General features: G+C 46.9%; 1 protein-coding gene across 2 annotated transcripts in view; it reads left to right on the plus strand.

Moving 5' to 3' along the window:
* pip5k1cb (phosphatidylinositol-4-phosphate 5-kinase, type I, gamma b) overlaps positions 1-20082 on the plus strand; it is a 158889-nt gene that overhangs the window by 87605 nt on the left and 51202 nt on the right. For both annotated transcript variants that reach the window (XM_060906303.1, XM_060906304.1), the window contains exons 6-8: positions 14730-14882; positions 18960-19259; positions 19432-19637. In XM_060906303.1, the coding sequence (XP_060762286.1) occupies positions 14730-14882; positions 18960-19259; positions 19432-19637 (659 nt within the window). The remainder of the gene's footprint in view (positions 1-14729; positions 14883-18959; positions 19260-19431; positions 19638-20082) is intronic.

The following is a 20082-nucleotide window of genomic DNA, read 5'->3' on the forward strand; positions in this document are numbered from 1 at the left end:
GAGTGGCAGATTCGCTACACCTGACGGCAATTAACCTGTGTTTTGTGTGTGTTTTCCCAGTAAACCGCTCCCTATTTTAAGAGGCTGAGAGAGAGCAGAGGGAGCGCGACCCGGGAGTGGAGGCTGAGAGTGTGTCTGTGTGCTGCGAGTTCTTTTTAGACTGAAAAGTTTATGAATAAAATACGCTGTTACTACCTCCAAACGTTGTCCTGCCGTCCTCTGTGCTCCACCCACGCATTGTCCGCGCTACAGTGGTGCTGAAACCCGGGAAAAGGTGGAGCACCAGTGCTACAGCTCCATGGAATCCTCCCCGTTCGCGGACTTGGTCCACGCCCTCGCCACGGCTCAGCAGAGCCAGCACCAGGCACTCGTCACGCTCCAAACGGAGCAGGAGCGCCGCTTCGAAGCCCTGGTGCTGGCTCAACAGGAAGATCGAGAGGCGTTCCGGCGGCTCCTCGCGTCGGCGGGGTCCACCAGCGCCCCGGCCGCGGGCCCGTCTCCCCTCACTGTGACCAAGATGGGCCCGCAGGATGACCCCGAGGCTTTCATCACCTTGTTCGAGCAGGTCGCCGAAGCCTCGGGGTGGCCGATGGAGCAGCGCGCGGCGCGCCTCCTCCCCCTCCTGACTGGAGAGGCGCAGCTGGCCGCATTACAGCTCCCCGCCGACCGCCGGCTGGCCTACGCTGACCTTCGCCAGGCCGTCCTCCAGCGCGTGGGGCGCACGCCGGAGCAGCAGCGCCAGCGCTTCCGCGCGCTGCGGATGGAGGAAGCCGGCAGCCCGTTCGCGTTTGGCCAGCAGCTCCGGGACGCCTGCTGGCGGTGGCTGAGGGCCGAAGATTGCGACGCCGAGGGAATCATCGACCAGGTGGCGCTGGAACAGTTCGTTGCCCGCTTACCAGCCGGAACCGCGGAGTGGGTCCAGTGCCACCGCCCGGCGTCGCTGGATCAGGCCGTAGGACTGGCGGAGGATCATCTGGCGGCTGTACCGGCGGCAGGACAACGGATGACATCGTCTTCTGTCTCCTCTTCTCTCTCTCTGTCTTCCCCCCCTCCTCCCGTGTCCCGTCCTCGCCCCATTCCCCCACCACGGAGGCGGGGGCCGGCCCCACCCCAGCCGGCCCGCCGCACCCGTGGTGCCCTCCCGTTTCTCCCTTCTGTGTCTGTCTCTCCCCCCCCTCAGGTGAGTGAGCCCCAGAACACAGTTGCAGAGGGGAGGCCCGGGCCGGTTTGCTGGCGCTGCGGGGAACCGGGCCACCTGCAGCAACAATGTGCAGCGATGGAGGTGGGGGCGGTGGTGCGGATCCCCGACGCGCCAGAGGCTGCCCTCGATCGGGCCGGAGCGTATCGCATACCGGTAAGTGTACAAGGGGCTACATATCAGGCGTTGGTGGATTCAGGCTGCAATCAGACCTCGATCCGCCAAAGCCTGGTGCAAGACGAGGCATTGGGGGGAGCACAAGGGGTGAAGGTGTTGTGTGTGCACGGGGATATTCACAGCTACCCGTTGGTGTCAGTCCACATATATTTTAGAGGGGAAAAATCTATAGTGAAGGCGGCGGTTAATCCTCGCCTTACCCACTCTTTGATCTTGGGGACCGATTGGCCGGGATTTCGGGGTTTAATGGCACGCCTAGTAAAGAGTGGGTCCTGCCGGTTGATGGGGGAGGGTCCCGGTGTCGCTTTGGCTGGAGCGGCGGTCGCAGAGCCGTCTACGTCACCTCCGCGACAGGGGGAGGAGCCGCCGGCCCCTCCTCTTTCTATTGGGGAATCCCTCGTGGATTTCCCACTGGAACAATCGCGAGACGAGACTCTGCGACACGCGTTTGACCAAGTGAGAGTAATCGATGGTCAAACGCTCCAGCCGAACGCCACCCCGTCCTTCCCCTATTTTTCCATTTTGAAGGATAGATTATATCGAGTGACGCAGGACACTCAGACGAAAGAGCGAGTCACCCAGTTATTAATTCCAAAGAGCCGCCGGGAATTGGTATTCCAGGCGGCCCACTTTAATCCCATGGCTGGACACCTCGGGCAGGATAAGACACTCGCCCGGATAATGGCCCGATTCTATTGGCCGGGGATTCGCGGCGACGTCCGTAAGTGGTGTACGGCGTGCCGCGAATGCCAGTTAGTAAATCCAGCGGCCATTCCAAAAGCGCCCTTGCGCCCCCTACCATTAATCGAGACCCCGTTCGAAAGAATTGGGATGGATCTCGTTGGGCCATTAGATCGGTCAACACGAGGGTACCGCTTTATATTAGTCCTGGTGGACTATGCAACGCGATACCCGGAAGCGGTGCCTCTTCGCAATATCTCAGCACGCAGTATTGCAGAGGCCCTCTTCCACGTCATCTCCCGGGTTGGAATCCCGAAAGAGATTCTGACTGACCAAGGCACCTCGTTTATGTCACGAACACTGAGCGAACTGTATGGGCTACTAGGTATTAAGCCGATCCGCACCAGCATTTATCACCCACAGACGGACGGTTTAGTTGAACGGTTCAATCGCACCCTCAAGAATATTATTAAAAAATTCGTAAGTGAGGACGCACGTAACTGGGATAAGTGGCTCGAACCCTTGTTGTTTGCAGTGCGAGAGGTCCCCCAAGCCTCCACGGGGTTTTCCCCGTTTGAATTATTATACGGGCGTAAGCCGCGCGGCATCTTAGATGTACTGCGGGAAAATTGGGAGGAGGGACCTTCACAGAGCAAAAACGAAATTCAGTACGTTATGGATCTGCGCGCAAAACTCCACACGCTCACCCACCTAACTCAGGAGAATTTGCGGCAGGCCCAGGAACGGCAAGTCCGCCTGTACAACAAGGGCACGCGCCTTAGAGAGTTCACTCCGGGAGAGAAGGTACTCGTCCTGTTGCCCACGTCGAGCTCCAAATTAATCGCCAAGTGGCAAGGACCCTTTGAGGTCACACGGCGAGTCGGGGACGTCGACTACGAGGTTAGGCGAACGGACAGGGAGGGGGCGCTACAGATCTACCACCTCAATCTGCTGAAACTCTGGAATGAGGAGGTCCCCGTGGCGTTGGTGTCGGTAGTTCCGGAGAAGGCGGAGCTGGGGCCGGAGGTCCCCAAAGGGTCATTGGCATCACGTACCTCTCCGGTCCCCTGTGGAGACCACCTCTCCCCGACCCAACTCGCGGAGGTCGCCCAGTTGCAGGCCGAGTTTTCGGATGTGTTCTCGCCCCTGCCCGGTCGCACGAACCTCATAGAACACCACATAGAGACGCCCCCGGGGGTGGTAGTGCGTAGCCGCCCTTATAGACTACCCGAACACAAAAAAAAGGTGGTTCGGGAAGAACTTCAGGCCATGCTCGAAATGGGCATCGTCGAGGAGTCCCACAGTGACTGGAGCAGCCCAGTGGTCTTGGTTCCCAAGGCCGACGGGTCGGTCCGGTTCTGTGTGGACTATAGAAAAGTCAACGCGGTGTCTAAATTCGACGCATACCCAATGCCTCGTATTGATGAGCTGCTCAATCGACTAGGCACGGCTCGCTTTTACTCGACACTGGATTTGACGAAGGGATATTGGCAGATCCCCTTGACTCCATTATCCCGAGAGAAAACGGCCTTTTCCACACCGTTCGGCTTACACCAGTTCGTCACACTTCCATTTGGGCTGTTTGGGGCGCCCGCTACGTTTCAGCGGCTGATGGACCGGGTCCTCCGGCCGCACGCCACCTATGCGGCCGCGTACCTAGACGACATCATCATTTATAGCAATGACTGGCAGCGGCACCTGCAACACCTGAGGGCCGTCCTTAGGTCGCTGAGGCGGGCGGGACTCACTGCCAACCCGAAGAAGTGTGCGATTGGGCGGGTGGAAGTACGGTATCTGGGCTTCCACTTGGGCAACGGGCAGGTGCGTCCCCAAATTAATAAGACTGCAGCGATTGCGGCCTGCCCGAGGCCCAAGACCAAAAAGGGGGTGAGACAGTTCCTGGGGCTGGCTGGCTACTATCGTAGGTTTATACCTAATTATTCGGACGTCACCAGCCCGCTGACTGACCTCACTAAAAAGGGGGCACCAGATCCGGTCCAGTGGACGGAGCAGTGCCAGCGGGCTTTCTCTGAGGTAAAGGCTGCACTGTGTGGGGGGCCACTCTTACACTCCCCTGACTTCTCTCTCCCTTTTTTGTTGCAGACGGATGCGTCGGACAGAGGGCTGGGGGCCGTTTTGTCCCAGCAGGTGGAGGGGGAGGACCGCCCAGTCCTATACATCAGCCGCAAGCTGTCAGTGCGTGAGGGGCGCTACAGCACCATTGAGAAGGAGTGCCTGGCGATCAAGTGGGCGGTCCTCGCCCTCCGTTACTACCTGCTGGGGCGCTCTTTCACCCTCTGTTCGGACCACGCGCCCCTCCAGTGGCTCCACCGCATGAAGGATGCCAACGCGCGGATCACCCGTTGGTATCTGGCACTCCAACCCTTCAACTTCAAGGTGGTCCACAGGCCGGGGGCGCAGATGGTCGTGGCAGACTTCCTCTCCCGTCAAGGGGGGGGGGAGTCGGCTGCGGGCCGGACGGGCGCCCGGCCTGAGTCGGGCGGTGGGGGTATGTGGCAGCGGGGGCGTGGTCAAGCATCGGTCTGTGACAGGAGGGTGGAGCCGGGGAAGGTGAGTGGCAGATTCGCTACACCTGACGGTAATTAACCTGTGTTTTGTGTGTGTTTTCCCAGTAAACCGCTCCCTATTTTAAGAGGCTGAGAGAGAGCAGAGGGAGCGCGACCCGGGAGTGGAGGCTGAGAGTGTGTCTGTGTGCTGCGAGTTCTTTTTAGACTGAAAAGTTTATGAATAAAATACGCTGTTACTACCTCCAAACGTTGTCCTGCCGTCCTCTGTGCTCCACCCACGCATTGTCCGCGCTACAGTGACCAATTCCTGCAAATGGCCTATTGTTTCTGTTAATCAAATAGACAATGTCATGTGATTTCCAGGGCAGTGTTTTGGTTTGTTTGTTCAGCTCAAAAAGCATTTAAGCTGTGTGCGTGTGTGTGTGTGGTGGAAGGGGTGCAGTTTCCTGACCAGAAGCTGCAATCCAGCTCAATTACACAAAAAAACTCCTGAGAACAGCTGTGTCAGAGGCAGGCTTGTAGTACTTGAGTCCAGGACTCGGACTCGAGTCTGACCCGTGCCCTAATTTTAAGGACTTGACTTGGACTTGAGCACTGATGACTCGGACTCGTGCATTAACTGCATTCGGACTCTGAGTTTTTCTTTATTTTTTGTAACATGCCATAATAATTTCCCATAAGATATTTATATTTACATCTACATTAATTTTTATACTAATTTCATGCAAGAGAATGCACATTCACATGTTCAGGAACAAACTAACGTTAATGGCGCTAAAATGCCTGGAGAGAACGCCCCTAGGATTGTCCGCTTTGCTTATAGACCCTTTTCGCGTGACGTCACGACAAACGCGGCCGCCATTTTGGACATGTACTACCAGTAGTTTACCACAGCCAACATTGAGGAACGGCAGCAAAGAAAGTTTTTACTTTCAGCAGGACTTCCATCATGCCACTATATTGTTGTGCACCTGGATGTAGTAACCATCAACAAACAAGGCAAGGGTTATCATTTTATCGGATCCCGACGGAGAAGATGGATAGCGGCCATTAACGGGAAAGATTGGCAGCCCTCGGCATACCAGCACTTGTGTAGTGACCACTTTGTTGGAGGTAAGACGAATAAAATTAGCCAGAAAAGGCATTACATTGCTGTTAACATTCTGTGGCGGCGAGTGTGTAACCAAATAGGCTAAAATAACCCATTGTAACCTCTTTGTTCTTCTGTAGTAGCTATTGTTGACTAGCTGATGTCAACAACATAGTAGCTAGTATGTTACTGTAGCAATGTTTACATTCAGTCATTTGGATGACTGTTAAAACCTTTCAGTCTCAAGTTTTTCCTTTACTGGATTTACTAGTTTACTGTAATTATGATCCGGCAGCTATTTACACCGGATCCAGTGTAAATAGCTGCCGGAGCCAACGTCCGAGGTTCCGGAGCGCGCTCCGGCTTGCTCCCCCTCAAATTAAGCCCTGTACAGGGCTTAATTTGAGGGGGAGCAAGCCGGAGCGCGCTCCGGAACTTCGGACGTTGGCTCCGGCAGCTATTTACCTGTACAGGGCTTAATTTGAGGGGGAGCAAGCCGGAGCGCGCTCCGGAACTTCGGACGTTGGCTCCGGCAGCTATTTACCTGTACAGGGCTTAATTTGAGGGGGAGCAAGCCGGAGCGCGCTCCGGAACCTCGGACGTTGGCTCCGGCAGCTATTTACCTGTACAGGGCTTAATTTGAGGGGGAGCAAGCCGGAGCGCGCTCCGGAACTTCGGACGTTGGCTCCGGCAGCTATTTACCTGTACAGGGCTTAATTTGAGGGGGAGCAAGCCGGAGCGCGCTCCGGAACCTCGGACGTTGGCTCCGGCAGCTATTTACCTGTACAGGGCTTAATTTGAGGGGGAGCAAGCCGGAGCGTGCTCCGGAACCTCGGACGTTGGCTCCGGCAGCTATTTACCTGTACAGGGCTTAATTTGAGGGGGAGCAAGCCGGAGCGCGCTCCGGAACTTCGGACGTTGGCTCCGGCAGCTATTTACCTGTACAGGGCTTAATTTGAGGGGGAGCAAGCCGGAGCGCGCTCCGGAACCTCGGACGTTGGCTCCGGCAGCTATTTACCTGTACAGGGCTTAATTTGAGGGGGAGCAAGCCGGAGCGCGCTCCGGAACTTCGGACGTTGGCTCCGGCAGCTATTTACCTGTACAGGGCTTAATTTGAGGGGGAGCAAGCCGGAGCGCGCTCCGGAACCTCGGACGTTGGCTCCGGCAGCTATTTACACTGGATCCGGTGTAAATAGCTGCCGGATCATAATTACAGTAAACTAGTAAATACAGTAAAGGAAAAAACTTGAGACTGAAAGGTTTTAACAGTCATCCAAATGACTGAACGTAAACATTGCTACAGTAACATACTAGCTACTATGTTGACATTAGCTAGTGCTAACAGCTAGCTGCTAGTGCACTGCTACAACACAGACACCGACCCTAATAATACAGTTCTTGGTCATTGCCTGGTAACAGCAAATTTATAACGGGCCATGTCTCAACAGACTAAGAAGTTATTTCAATGACATTTAATAACATTTTGTTTATCCTGAGGACCGAAAGTAAATGAAAATGTGAACAAACCTTAGCTGTAATAAGATGGCGACCACCGGCTCCAGGGACGACCCACTGATGTAGGCATGTTACCCAGCCTGACACAAAATATTTGTAGGTATCCAAACTCTTATACGCTTTCAGATCAATACCTGTGTATGGCGATGGGTTTTTAACGACATAGGTATACAGATCATGTGGGCCGAAGTCAGGTAAAGACGAGGGCTTCGTGTACTTCCGTACGTCAGTGAACAATCCTGGTGGAAGCAGGTAAACGTCGTTCTCTAAGCCTGCTAACCTCAATTTTCGCAAATACCTCTCCCTCTGCTCGCCCTGTAAATGCCCTACGTCGCTGGATAGTGAAGGTGTTTTCTGCATCTCGCTCCTTTTTCTTTTATGTTTTTCGTTTGTCGCCTTCCTCGCATTCAAACCGATTCGAGCCGAAGTCCACTATATGTCCAAAATGGCGGTCGCGTTTACGAAGGTCACGTGACTGAAAAGGGTCTATACAGACTTCTCGTGCAGTTGGAAAAAATGCACTGCTGTGTGTTCCATATGTAGAAGAACTATCGAGGAGACGACGGGAACAACCTCGAAGTTCAATCGTCATTCGGTAAGACTCCATCCAGAGAAGGAAGTGGCACACGATGTTCATTGCTCTGTTGATAGCGGGACTTGCTGAGCGATGAACTAGCTAGTGTTAACCCTCAGTCATGGTATTTGCCCTGTTGATAGTGGGCGGGGCTTGCTGAGCGATGAACAAGCTTTTTATCTGTAGCGTGTTAACTAAAATAGGGCAGTCGAGCAGGAACGTTAGTCCAACACGGTAGCAGAGACGCTTTCACATAAAGGCAGCAACAGCCACCGTCAAATGGTGCGGTTGGAGTCTTGTTCTCGGACTCGACTCGAAATTTTCTTTAAAGCAGATACGCAGAACCTTTATTTTTAAAGAAATTTCTGAGTGGATAGTGTCTCCATCATTGACTCTTGTATGCTGCATAAATGGGAATAAAATATATATTTTTGAGAGTTAAAATCGACCGCAAAGTTGGCATTCGAGCTGAGCCAGCCAGCCCTGAGTGCGTGACATCACTGCGGTAACCGGTTTTAAGGCCGAGGCCTTTGACAGCTATAGACCATATAAATCATATAAATAAAGTCATATAAATAAATGGTGAAAGTAAGAAATACCGTTACCGACTTGCTCAACTAAGACTGATTTGACTTCACTGATTGTGGGTTGACTCTCATTAAAACAGGATGGGTGTTATAACTTATGCAACATACATGTACATGCATGCATTTTCACTGATAAAACGTAAAAGGCTAATTAAATAATCAGATGAACTGAGACAATCACATTCTCAAGCAAATTAAATAATATTATACCGGTAACTTAAACACACAATACAAGTTACATGTATTAATCTAAATGCAGGTAAACAACGTGTTGTTTTTGTTGTTTTCTAATCCAAATGAGAGTCGGAGCTTACCCGTCTGCGTTCTCGCTTCTTGAAGGCCGATCTTGTGGCCGATTGTTTTGAAACAATCTGACTTTCAGTTGTTTGTTCAGTTCTCCGTTCATTCGCTTCTTCCACGTAAGGGCGAGATGGCAGCAATATCCAGTTTAGAAATAAGACGCCTGCTCCACTCACTTTCTCCATGCTGTGTACTCCGCCATTACTGCTCGGCTCAGGCAATTACTAAAACCCGGGACGGAACGGGATGTCATGGGTTTTAGCAACAACTGCCGGGAGGTCACTGCCCGAGTGATATGTCCCGTTCCGTTCCGTCCCGGGTTTTACCAACAACCCTCGGCTCACTCCAGGAGGACTGGTGCAACTGAACTCACTTTAAAAAAAATAAAAATAAATACTTTCCTTTTCTTGTTTTATTTTTCTTTAATTGTTAGTACTGCACCCTCTTTCAATACGGGCTTACAGCCAACGCTCCTCACCAGATCAGAGGTCTCGTACGAGTCTTCAGTAAAATGAGACCACTTCTTAGGCGCCCAATGTATCCGTGACCTCCTCGCAAAACGCGTGCAAATCTTTGCAGTTTAAACATTCTTGGGCCATGAATGCAACATAAATCCACCTTCTGTCGTGTTGCTGCACCCGCCAGCAACACATCTACGTGGCATGGCGATAAATTGGCTCAAAATGGAGGATCGGAGTTGCAGTCAGCTCTGTGTTTTAGTATAGCGGAAATGGCGATGAGCCCGATAGACTTCCTGCTGTGACGTTACGGACGTCAAGGTCATTCAGTCAGACCGCTACCTACAGTATATAAATCGCTTTAATCGTCAAAATTACTATATTAGATTCATTGTTAGCACTTAAAACTATTCCTGTACCATTCTTGAGGTCTCAAGGCATTTATAAACGAAAGTGAGGCCATGGCTCTGCGTATCTGCTTTAAAGAATCCATCTTCCATCTCTCTCTTCCTTTTTTAATTGTCATAATAATTTATCAGCAATTAGCTGATAATATCAACATCCTGATTTATTATTCGAGCCCTAGTTTGTTTTTTACCCAGTTCTTTTTGTTATTATTTTTATTGTTTTGTGAGAAAAAATTAATGCCATTTGTCACGTTAAAAAAAAACAAAAACCAGAAGGTACGAAGAAAGCGGAAAGTTTCCAGCCCTGAAAGACTTTACTCTGGTGCTGACACAGGAGACTCTTTCCATAAAACTTCACCATATCAATAATGATACATTTTTCTTTGTTGAATAACAACATGTAGGGTTTTTTTTTCATAAGTTTAACATTATTTTTGGGTTTTGTGGCACCATATTAGAAAGTGAGCGTTAATATACGGTACTGTAAACCTTACAGCTGGCACTACTGTCAGAGCTGCTGTAATGGTAAATTAATCAAAAGCCTATATCATCTCATCTCATCTCATCATCTCTAGCCGCTTTATCCTTCTACAGGGTCGCAGGCAAGCTGGAGCCTATCCCAGCTGACTACGGGCGAAAGGCGGGGTACACCCTGGACAAGTCGCCAGGTCATCACAGGGCTGACACATAGACACAGACAACCATTCACACTCACATTCACACCTACGCTCAATTTAGAGTCACCAGTTAACCTAACCTGCATGTCTTTGGACTGTGGGGGAAACCGGAGCACCCGGAGGAAACCCACGCGGACACGGGGAGAACATGCAAACTCCGCACAGAAAGGCCCTCGCCGGCCCCGGGGCTCGAACCCAGGACCTTCTTGCTGTGAGGCGACAGCGCTAACCACTACACCACCGTGCCGCCCAGCCTATGTCATATTTTAGAGAATTCAGCCATATAAGAGATGATGTTGATTGAAAACTGTGATGATAACAGTTCTTATAGATTCCTGCACCGCTGTCACTGCTTAGGCTGAGTTATTCTGCAGCCGTGAGCAAAGAAGAACAGAGACCTGCGCTAGAGGTCTGCGTGGGACAGAATTGTGCAGTCCCGCTCCCGCCTAGCCTGGGCCCGCCCATCCTAAGTGTGACGCAACACGAGGGCCTGTTGCGAGCTTAGTCTGGCAAGGCAAGCTATCTACAGCTCTTCCAAGCTCCCGAAAAATCGGGAGCCAATCAACTTTGAGCATCTCCGACGGCCCTGGGTAGAGGCGTGTTCAAGGCACTGACGTAGTAGAACTGCGACCGGAAGCCATAGATTGTTTACAGAATCTATGCCGGAAGCGTTTCATTCACTAGAAACATAACAAACATGGAGCAAGTTCTCATTGAAAACGGAGCAAAGAGCAGCCCTGGAGGTATTTATTGAAAGGAAGGACGTTTTCGCCTTGCTCCCGACCGGCTTCGGTAAGAGTTTAATCTACCAGTTAGCCCCGTCGCATCACATACGTCAGAGGAAAGAGTGATGTGATTGGTTTAAGCTTCGTCACAGCCTTTTCTGGCTTCGACCAGTAGCAAAGTGAGGCATTTCAGGGAGGCGGGTCAACCACGCACTTTAGGAAACGGTTGGGCTTAATATCTTTGCCAGACCAAATGCTCGCAGAGCTTTGAAGTCACGTTAGCCAGACTAGCTCCCGCCCGCTCCCGCATTGTGCAGACCCGCTCCCGCAAAGAATTATTATTTTCAGGCCTGCGCCTGCCATATTTTGTCCCGCTCCCGCCCGCAAATCCCGCATGATGCAGACGTTCGCGTTATTTCTCACGAAAGTTCTTGTCATTGGCTTGGGGAATCGTTGTCCTTTTAAGACAGTACATACATGGCGATTCAGGCCTGATGTACCTGATTTATGGCCGTTGTATGTCAGAACCTTTTGGCACTTATCACAGCAAGCAAAGGGCAGCTGATTTCCCTCTGCGTCGTACACGAGTGAGAACGACTTCCAAATGTCTGATTTCAGGACTCTTGACTTTTTAACAGTAAATGTACCTCTTTTTAAAGCAGCACTTACTTCTGAAGCACCGTGAGCTTCACTAGAGGAGCTCTGCTCTTCTGCCATAATCGGAGATCTCAAACACGGAAGAGCGGAAAGGAATCGGAAACGCACGCAAGATTAGACCACATCCGCAAATTTAGGCATCTTAAAATGTTTTTATTAATGCCAAATAAAATATCCAGCACAAATTATATATGATAGACATAAATTTTATTTTAAACATGTTTTTAGTTAGCAGGACTGCAGCTTATGACCTCTCCCGCACGCTCCCGCATTGTGCAGTCCCCCTCCTGCCTGCGCCCGCAATGAGCTTTCAGAATTTGTCCCGCGCCGCACTGCTTTGCGTCGGGTCCCGCGGGACTCCCGCGGGAGTGCAGGGCTCTAACCTGCGCTACACAGCTTAGTGTTTTGCATAGCCTTCCGGGACTAGACACACACACACTTTCTCTGTCGCCAAATGAAAGTAATTTTTTCTGCAGTGTTTCCCGACAGTAGTTCTTTTATCCTTGAGGATTTTTTTTTAAAAGCACAGTCGTGTATGATGGGAGTGTTATAGAAATATTATGATTCACTCGAGAGCTTGTTATGACAGTGTAGATGCTGAGAGTAATGCAGTGTGTGTGTGGGTGTGAGTGTGAGTTGTGTAACACACATACATATGCACGCGCACTTCACCTGGGGATTATCACAGCAATAACACTCTAAACCCAGCACTGGTACAAAGAACAACACATACGAGGGTAAGTTAAAAAGTTGTAAGACAAATTGAAAAAAAAATCTTTATTTATGAAAATAACAAAGCTATTTCTCTACATATCCTCCATTTAAGTCTAAACTCTTCTGCAAGCGATGTTTCCTTCGGAGAATTCCTTCTTTGCATTCCTTTTTTTTATTCTTTTCAATTCCTTTTGAAATTATAACATCTGTCTTAGAACTTTTTGACTTTCCTTCATACATGCTAAATACTCAGAATGGTTTATTTATGTACTAATTATAGAAATGCATTTTTTTCAAACAGAATTACAAATCAAGCATCTCTTTATTTTAAGATTTTGAACAGTTATTCCACAAAATTGAGTTATACAACCCCGATTCCAAAAAAGTTGGGACAAAGTACAAATTGTAAATAAAAACGGAATGCAACAATTTACAAATCTCAAAAACTGATATTGTATTCACAATAGAACATAGACAACATATCAAATGTCGAAAGTGAGACATTTTGAAATTTCATGCCAAATATTGGCTCATTTGAAATTTCATGACAGCAACACATCTCAAAAAAGTTGGGACAGGGGCAATAAGAGGCTGGAAAAGTTAAAGGTACAAAAAAGGAACAGCTGGAGGACCAAATTGCAACTCATTAGGTCAATTGGCAATAGGTCATTAACATGACTGGGTATAAAAAGAGCATCTTGGAGTGGCAGCGGCTCTCAGAAGTAAAGATGGGAAGAGGATCACCAATCCCCCTAATTCTGCGCCGACAAATAGTGGAGCAATATCAGAAAGGAGTTCGACAGTGTAAAAAAAAGTTGGGACAAAGTACAAATTGTAAATAAAAACGGAATGCAATGATGTGGAAGTTTCAGAATTCCATATTTTATTCAGAATAGAACATAGATGACATCTCAAATGTTTAAACTGAGAAAATGTATCATTTAAAGAGAAAAATTAGGTGATTTTAAATTCCATGACAACAACACATCTCAAAAAAGTTGGGACAAAGCCATGTTTCCCACTGTGAGACATCCCCTTTTCTCTTTACAACAGTCTGTAAACGTCTGGGGACTGAGGAGACAAGTTGCTCAAGTTTAGGGATAGGAATGTTAACCCATTCTTGTCTAATGTAGGATTCTAGTTGCTCAACTGTCTTAGGTCTTTTTTGTCATATCTTCCGTTTTATGATGCGCCAAATGTTTTCTGTGGGTGAAAGATCTGGACTGCAGGCTGGCCAGTTCAGTACCCGGACCCTTCTTCTACGCAGCCATGATGCTGTAATTGATGCAGTATGTGGTTTGGCATTGTCATGTTGGAAAATGCAAGGTCTTCCCTGAAAGAGACGTCGTCTGGATGGGAGCATATGTTGCTCTAGAACCTGGATATACCTTTCAGCATTGATGGTGTCTTTCCAGATGTGTAAGCTGCCCATGCCACACGCACTAATGCAACCCCATACCATCAGAGATGCAGGCTTCTGAACTGAGCGCTGATAACAACTTGGGTCGTCCTTCTCCTCTTTAGTCCGAATGACACGGCGTCCCTGATTTCCATAAAGAACTTCAATTTTTGATTCGTCTGACCACAGAACAGTTTTCCACTTTGCCACAGTCCATTTTAAATGAGCCTTGGCCCAGAGAAGACGTCTGCGCTTCCGGATCATGTTTAGATACGGCTTCTTCTTTGAACTATAGAGTTTTAGCTGGCAATGGCGGATGGCACGGTGAATTGTGTTCACAGATAATGTTCTCTGGAAATATTCCTGAGCCCATTTTGTGATTTCCAATACAGAAGCATGCCTGTATGTGATGCAGTGCTGTCTAAGGGCCCGAAGATCACGGGCACCCAGTATGGTTTTCCGGCCTTGACCCTTACGCACAGAGATTCTTCCAGATTCTCTGAATCTTTTGATGATATTATGCACTGTAGATGATGATATGTTCAAACTCTTTGCAATTTTACACTGTCGAACTCCTTTCTGATATTGCTCCACTATTTGTCGGTGCAGAATTAGGGGGATTGGTGATCCTCTTCCCATCTTTACTTCTGAGAGCCGCTGCCACTCCAAGATGCTCTTTTTATACCCAGTCATGTTAATGACCTATTGCCAATTGACCTAATGAGTTGCAATTTGGTCCTCCAGCCGTTCCTTTTTTGTACCTTTAACTTTTCCAGCCTCTTATTGCCCCTGTCCCAACTTTTTTGAGATGTGTTGCTGTCATGAAATTTCAAATGAGCCAATATTTGGCATGAAATTTCAAAATGTCTCACTTTCGACATTTGATATGTTGTCTATGTTCTATTGTGAATACAATATCAGTTTTTGAGATTTGTAAATTATCGCATTCCGTTTTTATGTACAATTTGTACTTTGTCCCAACTTTTTTGGAATCGGGGTTGTATTATATACACATATCGTATATCTCTCCCTCTCTCTATAGTACTCTTTATGTAATGAGCCCCTGATCGAGCTCTCAAACCCCGGAGCTAGTGGATCGATCTTCTACGTTACCCGTGACGACGAGTTCATCATCAAAACTGTACAGCATAAAGAGGCGGAGTTTCTGCAGAAACTGCTTCCTGGGTACTATATGGTGAGTTCATAATAGCTTCCAACCTCTTTCTGTTCTGAGATGCTTTTCTGCTCACCGTGGTTGTAAAGAGTGGTTATTTACAACAGTCGAACATAGGGTTAGTGATTAAAGTGTCAACATCCTTTGAGCTGTTTTACTATTGCTGTTCCAATTTTTCAGTACATTTGATTAATATTATGCACTCACAATAGCGACATTATTCATATTATTATTAATTAAATACTATACGGTTTTTGTAGAGTATTTAATAGTATAGTATTGAATGTATAGAGTCCTCCCTGATATCCAGTCTGGCCGTTTGTGATGCATTTGTCATATTACTGCTGTCAGACACAGACTTACATTCAAACCATGACACTCGCTCGTTTAAATTCTTTTTTTTTTTTTTGTCTGAATTGACAGATTTACAAACAATAGATGCAGAAAGCTTCGTAATCACGGTACCCACTGAGCACTCTTCCGTGCTGTACGTTAACGTCCTGTAATAATCTACAGTCTGCTGTTTATGTTCGAGCCGTGACGCTTCCACTGACCAGACTGTATCTAATCGAGTGGGAGTTGAATCTGTTGAAATGAATAAATGAGTGGGTGGCAGCAAATGATTCAGCGTACAGTCTAAACTCTGCAAAGCGAGAAGCTTCCACAGCTCGTTCTGACCTGGATTTTTTCCAGAACGTCATTAAAAAGGATTAGCGTGGCCTTGGTGTACTGGTGCCTCGAGTGAGTCAGGTGTTAACAGAGCTGAGAGTGCGTGTTTTAGTACAGAGAGAGTAGAATAAGTTCTAAGCTTTCAGCTGGGAGACTTGGAACTCAACTAGAGCATTTTAGATATGAAACTAATCACCACTGTGTCCAGAGTAGCCAAAGCATCCTTGTTCGTTTCTGATACCAAGTGTTTTCAGTGGAGCTTTTATATTGGTCTCTAATTACTAGTAGACTCTGATTAGACTCGGACTATTCCTAAGTGCCATTCCACCATTGGATGTATTTTTTTGGCATAAAATACAATATATTTTATGACAACATGACTAGACAGAGAAATCCTTTAGCTTCAAAATGATATATCAAACATAATTTTTTGACAACGACAAGTGTATTAATTTTGCGACCAAAGTCACCTACCCTTTTAACCCTTTGATGCAAAACATGGGTCAAAAGTGACCCGGCTGAGTTTTTATCTTCTATATCTTTGCAATAAATTAATTCCTTCATTCAGTATTCAAGGTATTCCTCAATTAACTTGTTTTTGATCATCATACATCCTTATTTTATTTTTTCCTTTCTTACTTTTTGAATCAAAACCTTTTTTGTATCACTAAACCCTTCTAATGCACAACATGGGTCAAAAACGACCTGCGTTCATTTTCCAGGTTATTTCATGTACGGCTGAGTGTTTCTATGATATACTTTTGAAATAAATTCATTTTGTCATTTACTTTTCCAAATATGCAGTAAATATCTTGTTTTTGTTTCGCACAAATCATCATTTTTATTTTTCCTTTCTTAAGTTATGAACAAGCACAGCTTTTGTAATTCTACATCGAGTTTACACACATGGGTCAGAACCGACCCGCATGCATTTACTCCAGCGTTTGGTGGGAACTGTGAATTGTGCTTGTGTCAGACATTTCACAGCTCAGCACGGCGCCCTTTGCCCATCTAATACATGCAAGTAATGTTTTTCAATTGTTCTAACGTTACCTTAGAAAAAAATGGATTATGTTTAGGTTCCCTTGAGAGTGAGTCGATTACTTGTCAGGAAGTTACAAGTAATTACTATTAGCTACCGAGCTGTTGACATATTCTACTTTAGTTAGCTAATTTTATTGTAGTTGGCTTCGCTAACTACATAGTTAATAAATAAATAACTGGCCCCATTCACTGCTAAAGTAATTACTTGGAAGAAATTATTATTATTATTATAGTATTAAGACATTTAATTTTAAATCACACTTGGATGACCCATGTGTAGTAATATAAAAAGTATTTTTGTTCATAAAGTAGGAAAGAAAAAAATTAATGATTTGTGGTAATTAAAAACAAGATATTTAAAGAATACTTGGAATATTCAATCATAAAATAAACTGATTTCAAAAGATAGAGCAAAGAAAAACTCAGTCAGCATGAAATAATCTGGAAAATGAATGCGGGTCATTTTTGACCCATGTTGTGCATTAGAAGGGGTGTGCATATGTTTTGCATCAAAGGGTTAATTTCCGCGCGGTAGTGAAACGTGATGTCATCGGCAGGTTCCCCTTCTTGTGTACAGATTGTCAGCAATGGCGGATAGAACGCGATTGTCAGCTTCGGAAATGAAGCGAAGGAAAATAGCAAGTGATGCCCAAAGGAGACGGTCGATGGTGAATATCGGCACAGCAATCGACAAGTGGAAATCGCGTTCTATCCGCCATTGCTGATAATCTGTGCGACGTGGTACACAAGAAGGGGAACCTGCCGATGACATCACATTTCAGTACCGCGCGGAAATTAAAAGGGTAGGTGACTTTGGTCGCAAAATTAATATACTTGTCATTGTCAAAAAATTATGTTTGATATATCATTTTGAAGCTAAAAGATTTCTCTGTCTAGTTATGTCATAAAATATATTGTATTTTATGCCAAAGAATACATCCAGTGGTGGAATGGCACTTTAAGCCTAGGTCACAACCGGCCGTACGTGCTCCTACCGCCGGTCTACGTGCAAGAAACGCACGGAGGGCGCGCGCGAAACGCATGGAGGGCGCGCGTGTGACGTGCTGATTTTCAAGCCGTAGACTGGCCGCAGAGATTCTTTGTCACGTCAAACAAACTCTATGGGCGCTTACGTTTTTTTCAGGTTGCAAGACAAACTTACGGCCAACGTGCGTCTTTCTCCACGAACAAAAAAAAAACGCAGCGATTTGGGAAACGCCAAAAATCGCACAGCCAAAAAATCGTAAGTCCGGTTGTGACCTAGGCTTTATAACAATTATAAACAGGCTGTACGACTGTTTAACAGTTATTCCACGAAATCGAGTCGTACACGAGCTGATAGCCGACGAGGCGCGTAGCACCGAGTCGGCTATAATCAGTGTACGACGAGATTGAGTGGAATAACCGTTTTATTCTATCCACATTCACTGGATTTTGAGAAACGGAGTATTTTTATTTTTTGCAAATTCGATAAATAAAGATTTTATACAAAACGTCCGACCAAATAATTTCCGCTTAATCAAACCGGCGAAGTGACAGGAGCAATTTGTGAAAAATGCAATAATAATAATTCTTGAAAAATAAAAAGATACGTTCTTACCATCAAATACTTTTATTCCATATTTTGTTGCTTTTTTGTATTTTTGGGGTTGTTTTCTTCTTCTTTAGGGTTTTTTGGTGGTTGGCAAGCCAACTTAAAGGTGCATTACTGCCACCGACTGGGCTGGAGTGTAGAACAGGAGATATTTGGGGGGTGGGAGGGGACTGACTATGTTCTTGATTTGTTTCTTTTAAATACTTGATAACATTTTTTGGGGTTTTGTTTTCAAGTAGATTTTTTTATTTCCTCCTCGGTCGGTTCAGCAACACGCTCCGCCATTTTGTTTTTCTCTACTCACGGTATATGAGCTGATATCCTAGTAGTACAGTAGCCGATCAGAAGGCGCGATTGCTCATGTCCAGTGACTGTGGATAGAATAAAATGTGATATGGCAGCGGGCTCAGTTTTATCCTCAAGGTGATATCCAGTGTGGCTGAAGGCTTTCGTTCTAACCGCACCTGATCCCACTTGTTTTAATCACTTCATCTATCAGGCGTGCCTTCTGTTTGGCTGGAATGAAAGCCTGCAGCCACACCCATCCTTTGCAGATAAGAGCGTCGACCCCGTGACATAATCAAGTGAGCAGGACAGCGCCAAGGCACCGTCTTTATCTATTCTTCTCTTTTACTTTCCCCTCCTATTTCCCATTGTCCCCTTTCTTTGCCGTACCTTGCATTTCTTTAACTTCTCGTGCTTTTCTTTTCCTTCTCTCCTCTTCCTTCGCCTTGCCTATCTTTTCCATTGCTTTTACGCATTTTCCTTCGCCTTCCCTCCCTCGCTTTCAGAACCTGAACCAGAACCCTCGGACACTTCTTCCCAAATTTTTTGGCCTGTACTGCATCCAATCTGGAGGGAAGAACATCCGGATTGTGGTAATGAACAACGTTCTGCCACGCGTCTTCCGCATGCACCTGAAGTTTGACTTGAAGGGCTCCACGTACAAGCGCAGAGCATCCAAGAAGGAGCGAGAGAAATCCAAGCCCACCTTTAAAGACCTGGACTTTATGCAAGACGTGCCTGATGGGTTACTGCTGGACACGGACACTTACAACGCCCTGGTCAAGACCCTGCAGAGGGACTGCCTGGTTAGTGGCTGTCTTTGGGTTCGTGTGTGTTGGTTTGGATTATCACTGCATATAAAATTTCACCAAGCTTTCACTTTAATAAGGAATATGAACAGAATGTATAGGTACATATATTGCCGGATGTTGGAAAAGATTTCGGATTGTGGAGACATAGTACTGTTTGTGTGTGTAGGTGTTAGAAAGCTTTAAGATCATGGACTACAGCCTGCTCCTGGGTGTCCACAATATGGACCAGGCTGAGCGTGAGCAGCAGACAGAGGGTTCTCAGAGCAGCAGTGATGAGAAGAAGCCTGCGGCCCAGCGAGCACTTTACTCCACAGCAATGGAGTCCATTCAGGGAGGAGCTACCTGCAGAGACTCCATTGACACAGAGGACACGTAAGCACACACATTACAGTTAACCCTCTGGCAGAGGCAACCAGGATTTGGGCTGAAATATCCATGATACCGTCAATCAAAAAACACTGTTTATTGTCAAAGACACAACTGAAGAATGCAATCAGATATTTTAAATAGATTTTTTTTAAAGTGATGGTTTGTATGCGTTTAGTTTCAGTATTCTTAAAGTGCATATTCTGGACCAATTTCGTGTTTTTTTTATATGAAAGTATGTCCGTTTACACACTCATCCAGAAGGGTAATTTTGCACAAGGCCATCTGTCTATTAGGCTACGTTCACACTGCAGGCTGAAGTGACTCAAATCCGATCTTTTCGCCCGTATGTGACCTGTATCCGATCTTTTATTGACAATATGAACGACACAGATCCGATTTTTTCAAATCCGACCCAGGCCGTTTGGATATGTGGTCCTAATTCCGATTC

This window comes from Neoarius graeffei, chromosome 23 (genome assembly GCF_027579695.1).
Source record: "Neoarius graeffei isolate fNeoGra1 chromosome 23, fNeoGra1.pri, whole genome shotgun sequence".
Classification (NCBI taxonomy): domain Eukaryota; kingdom Metazoa; phylum Chordata; class Actinopteri; order Siluriformes; family Ariidae; genus Neoarius; species Neoarius graeffei.